At 35.0% G+C, this 6,000-nt stretch overlaps 1 protein-coding gene across 2 annotated transcripts in view; it reads left to right on the top strand.

Moving 5' to 3' along the window:
- Window positions 1–5,249: 5,249 nt before the first annotated feature.
- Window positions 5,250–6,000, top strand: part of LOC135125787 (mucin-2-like) — a 32,961-nt gene continuing 32,210 nt past the window's right edge. For both annotated transcript variants that reach the window (XM_064051481.1, XM_064051473.1), the window contains exon 1: window positions 5,250–5,478. In XM_064051481.1, coding sequence (XP_063907551.1) covers window positions 5,413–5,478 — 66 coding nt within the window. In that variant the 5' untranslated portion in view covers window positions 5,250–5,412. The remainder of the gene's footprint in view (window positions 5,479–6,000) is intronic.

The following is a 6,000-nucleotide window of genomic DNA, read 5'->3' as shown; positions in this document are numbered from 1 at the left end:
ACAGAAAACCGAGAAACTGAAAACCGACAAACTAAAAACCGAGAAGCTGAAAAAAGAGAAATTGAAAACCGAGAAGCTGAAAAAAGAGAAATTGAAAACCGAGAAACTGAAAAACTGAGAAACTGAGAAACTGAGAAACTGAGAAACTGAGAAACTGAGAAACTGAGAATTTGGACACTGAAAGTCTGGAAACTACGAATCTGGAAACTGAAAACTAAAGACTGAAAACCGAGAGGCTGAAAACCGAGAGACCGAAAACAGAGAAATTGAAAACCGAGAAACTGAAAACCCAGAAACTGAAAACTAAGACAATGAAAAACTAAGAACCTGAAAAACAAAGAAACTGAAAAACTAAGAAACCGAGAAATTAAGAAACTGAGAAACTGGGAAAGTGAGAAACTAAGAAACTGAGAATCTGGACCCTGAATGTCTGGAAACTAAGAATCTGGAAACCGATAATCTAGAAACTGAGAGTCTGGAAACTGAAAATCTCAGAAACTTAAACTAGGAGACTGAAAGCAGAGAGTGAAAACTGAAAAACTGAAAACCAAGAGACTCAAAACCGAGACTGAAAACCAAGAGTCTGAAAACAGAGGAATTGAATACCGAAAAACTGAAAATTGAGAAACTAAGAAACTGAGAAACTAAGAAACTTAGAAATTGAGAATTAGAAAAATGGAAACTAAAAACTGAGAACACGAGAAACCGAGAAACCGAGACTCTGAGAAACTTAAAACTGAGAAAGTGAAAACCGAGAGATTGAAAAAACTGAGAAACTCAAAACCAAGGAACTGAAAACAAAAAAATTGAAAACCGAGAAACTGAAAACTGGGGAACTGAGAAATTGAAAACTGGGAAATTGAAAACTGAGAAACTGAAAAGCTAGAAACTGAAAAGCTAGAAACTGAAAACCGATAAACTGAAAACCGAAAAGCTGAAAACCGAGAAGCTGAAAAGAGAGAAATTGAAAAGCGAGAAACTAGGAAACTGAGAAACTGACAAACTGAGAAACCAAGAAACCGAGAAACCGAGAAATCGAGAAACCGAGAAACCGAGAAACTGAGAAACTGAGAAACTGAGAAACTGAGAAACTGAGAAACTGAGAAACTAAGAAACTGGGAATCTGAGAAACTGAAAACTAAGAGATTGAAAACTGAAAGACCGAAAACCGAGTGTTTTAAAACAGAGAGACTGAAAACAGAGGAATTGAAAACTGGGAAACCGAAAACTGAGAAACTTAAAACTAAGAGATTGAAAACTGAGAGATTGAAAATCGAGAGACTGAAAGCTGAGAGACTGAAAACTGGGAGATTGGAAACCGAGAGACTGGAAACAGAGAAATTGAAAACTGAGAACCCGAGAACCAGAAAACCGAGAATCTATGAAACTGAAAATTGAAAAACTGAAAACTGAGAAATAGAAAACTGAGAAATTGAAAACTCATAAATTGAAAACTCATAAATTGAAAACCGAGAAACTGAAAACCGCGAAACTGAAAATCGAGAAATTGAAATCTGAGAAACTGTAAACTCAGAAACCGAAAACCGAGAAACTGAAAACTAAGAAAGTGAAAACCGAGAGATTGAAAAAACTGAGAAACTGAAAACCAAGGAACTGAAAACAAAAAAATTGAAAACTGAGAAACTGAAAACTGGGGAACTGAGAAATTGAAAACTGAGAAATTGAAAACTGCGAAATTGAAAACTGAGAAACTGAAAAGTTAGAAACTGAAAAGTTAGAAACTGAAAACCGATAAACTGAAAACCGATAAACTGAAAACCGAGAAGCTGAAAACCGAGAAGCTGAAAAGAGAGAAATTGAAAAGCGAGAAACTGAGAAACTAGGAAACTGAGAAACTGAGGAACTGAGAAACTGGGAAACTGAGAAACTGAGAAACCGAGAAACTGAGAAACTGGGAATCTGAGAAACTGAAAACTAAGAGACTGAAAACCGAAAGACCGAAAACCGAGTGATTGAAAACAGAGAGACTGAAAACAGAGGAATTGAAAACTGAGAACCCGAGAACCAGAAAACCGAGAATCTATGAAACTGAAAATTGAAAAACTGAAAACTGAGAAATAGAAAACCGAGAAACTGAAAACTCAGAAACTGAAAACTGGAATCTGAAAACCGAGAAACTGAAAACTGCTAACTCAGAAATTGAAAACTCACAAACCGAAAACTGAGAAACCGAAAACTGAGAAACTGAAAATAGAGAAATTGAAAACTGAGAACAGACAGAGACAAATGGACCGAAAGATAGGGAGACACAAAAAAATAAAGCTAGAGAAAAGCAGAGATACCAGGAGAAAGAGGGGGGGAGGTTAGGTACGGAAATACAGAGTTGCAGAGATAAAGATACTGAGCAAAAGAAAATCTGCGAAACAGAGATAAAGATAAAAAGGGAAACAGAGAAACATTGAGAGAAACAGAGAAACTGAGAAACCGAGAAACCGAGTAATTAACATATAAATTAACAGAGAAACATACAAGCAGACATATAATAATAATAATAATAATAATAATAGATATATATTTGCCAAACAGCATAAGCCACAAGTAGGCAAAAGAAAAAAAATACAAAATACATATATAAAAAACAATAAACAAATAAGTGTACAGATGCGCACAAAAACATATAGAAAAATATATAAACTAATTAGATAAAGATAAACTATTTTTTGCTAAACTCGAGAACAGCTTTACCTAGAATACATTTTAAGGAATCGAAGTTAAGGTCACAATCTTTCGCAAATATATTAAAGTTGGAGCAAGCAACCGTGATAGGCGATCTCTTTAGGGCATTACTTCTATTAAAGGTGCAATAAAACGTGCGACTACTTCTACTCGATAAACGAGGCACATAAAAATTAAGATAATCTAAAAGCAGGGGACAGTCAATATAAAAATTATTTAACTTATATACAAAATTAATGGATGATAAGACCCTCCTTGTTTCAAGTGACAATACTCCAAAGATAGACAAAAGGATGGAATGCTCAAAGTGTCTATGAGGGTAATAACCAAAACGTTGGCGATAAAGAAATTTCAGAAATTTACGTTGGATACGCTCTATCCCTTTAACCATATAGGAGTACACAGGATACCAAATTAGAGAGCAATACTCGAGTTTAGAACGCACCAAAGCGTAATATAGGGTCTTCAAACTATCGTTTCTATTTCTAAAATCAGAACAATTTCTGTAAATGAAGCCTAAAACACGGCATGATTCCTTAATTTTAATCGTAATATGTTCCCTGAAGGTAAATTCAGTATCAAATGTCACACCTAAGTCAGTAGTTTTCGAGCAACGTTGTATTAAGTCATTATTAATGCTATAGTCAAACTGAGTAATCTGCCTTTTACGACTGTAAGATATCACCTTGCATTTACCAATGTTCAGAAACAGACAATTCTCGCAACACCAGTTATAAACTTTATCTAAATCATGTTGAAGATTTAAGCAATCGCTAAAACAATCAATTTTGGCGTATAATTTCAAGTCGTCTGCGTAGAACAATCTGTTACTATCCATTATGTCACTAAGGTCATTGATAAACAGTAGAAACAACAGGGGCCCTAAGTTGGATCCCTGTGGTACACCAGACGTGGCGAAAAATGGCAAGGATCTACTCTGTTGATAAACAACTACTTGCTCTCTTTCAGAAAGATACGATAGAAACAGATTACACAGTCCTCCCGAAAACCCAAAGTGATCTAATTTCTTAATGAGTATAGAGACGAGAATGACATATAGAGAAACGAAAAAATATCGGAAGAGAAACAGAGAAAAAAGTAAAAAAACAAGAGACAGAGACATATAGACACACAGACACAGAGATACAGAAAGACTGAGAAACGGAAAAACAGAAATACACAGCGAATATGAAAAACAGAGAAGCAGAGAAATAAAGATACGGAGATACGGAGATACAGAGAAGAAGAGAAAAACAAACTAAAAACACAGAGAAACAGAGCACTTAATAGATTGTTTCACAGACCTTCTACGGCCTCTGAAATTATCGATTATTATTTAAATGTTCTAACGTTTTGTCAGTTAAATTAGTAATGCTAAACAGAGTACACTAATTAAAGTTTACTCCAAATAGTAACATTTTCGGTGGCACAATATCGGCTACTTTCTAATTTTTTATATTTTCTTGGGTCAAACACTAATAATTTTGTACAATGTAAATATATTTTTAAATTGAATAAAAGCATGAAATCAAAACGCACTTAACTTAAGAATTTTTGATTAATATTGGTAGATTATAGTATCTTTGAAGAAATGTAGTTTTTTAAATTAATATGATTAGAATTTGCGAAATCGGAAATTTTGTAACATTGCACATTTATACTAGAAAAAAAAAAAACAAACAAGACACAATGTTTACTTGATCCTATACAAAAAATATGAATAGCAGCTGACCTAATACAAATAAATAAATAGTGCCATGTTTTATTTATTTGAATTCAGACATGCACCGCTACGTCTAAAATATGCAACATGTAACAACAATGAACTCAATACAAAACTCATAAATAAATGCATCTATTAACGCAAAGGTTTCACGACTGTGAGCAACACGGATATTGACACAAAGTGACGAAACAGTAAAGGACCTAACATGGATCTCGACCGTATCCGACAGTCCGCATAAGCGGGTAGATTGAACTTTAGAACACGTCGAATGCATTTCTCGATTACATAAACACCGAAGGGATCAAATTTGAAAGTATAGATATGGGAAACCGTCAAAGAGAATGCCGTCAGACGTTTTAAAAATAAACGAAGCATTGTTAAGATTTCACTATTCAAATCGCACACCGACGGTATTTTATTTATCTTATTTTGACCGCCAAACTTCACTTCGCCCCGAACCAACGTAACAAATTACCCAATCAGGAAAACCGATCGCATTAAATCGATTTTCCTAATCTCCTACATCCTCTCTATTTCCTAGTATCTTCGACTTTTCAATTTCCTGCCCGTTTTAATTGGCCACGCGAGTCATTTTCCGACTTAATGCTGCTTCCTGTTCCTTCGTTCAAGTCTTGCTGATAGTGCACCATACGGTTCTTCCGAAGCATGAACGTGCACTGTGACCAAGTGAACGCGACAGCCTCGGAGGGGGAGCGTCGGGCAGCCTTTGCAGAAGGAGAAAGGCCGTTGCTGGCCAGCAGGTGAGAGGGAAACCGGTGATACAGTTTTTTTTCGGATTCTTACAACAAATTTTACTCATTCACAGTCTCAGTGCGTTACCCGGCGTTTGTCGCGATGTTCTTGTAGTGGCTCGTGCTGGTGACCTTTGACTGCGCCCTATGCTATGGTGAGACTGGCGCATCCACCATTTCTCGAAATAGCTACTTTTGGAATACGATGCCATACGTGAAACAGTGAAGTGACCGAAGATGAAGATTTTTTATTTGACCGTTTTTGTTTTCTTGCTCAGCGTGGACGCGCAAAGGAGGTCCGTGGTAAGTAATACAGAATGATGATACAGGTGGTGCAGGAAATACAGCTTATTTATTTACAATCTAAGGAGATAAATTTGGTAACTTTTATGGTATATTCGTTTTTTTCGTTCTTTTTTAATCATGATTTCCAATCGAAATCAATAAAATTGTTATTATTCTTATTATTATTGGAATTGCAGAATTTTATCCATATGTTGGCGACTGTGTGATTAAAAACTTCAATGCCACCTGATTATTCACAGACTCTTTGGATACATTAATCTTCGAGTATTACTTTCACTGTTTTCAGGCAGTAATTATTAAACTGTCGGAAAATATTGAAAACAGTAAAAGTAAATAAACACCCAAAAGTTGATCATTTTTTTGTAATAGTTTTATAAAGGTGTCATTCAGTACGTAATACCTTTGGAAAAATAATAATTGAATTTTTAAAATTATAATATTTTTTGAAAAATCCAAAACTTTTTTTCACTAGTTTACATCTGATAACTATCTCTGAAGATGTTTGCTTAGCGCCATCAT

The sequence above is a fragment of the Zophobas morio genome, unplaced genomic scaffold (assembly GCF_036711695.1).
Source record: "Zophobas morio isolate AGI-343-1 ecotype UQ-CSIRO unplaced genomic scaffold, CSIRO_AGI_Zmor_V1 ptg000002l, whole genome shotgun sequence".
Classification (NCBI taxonomy): Eukaryota; Metazoa; Arthropoda; class Insecta; order Coleoptera; family Tenebrionidae; genus Zophobas; species Zophobas morio.
Note: the sequence above shows the minus strand (reverse complement) of the source record. Positions and strands in the feature narration are given on the sequence as shown.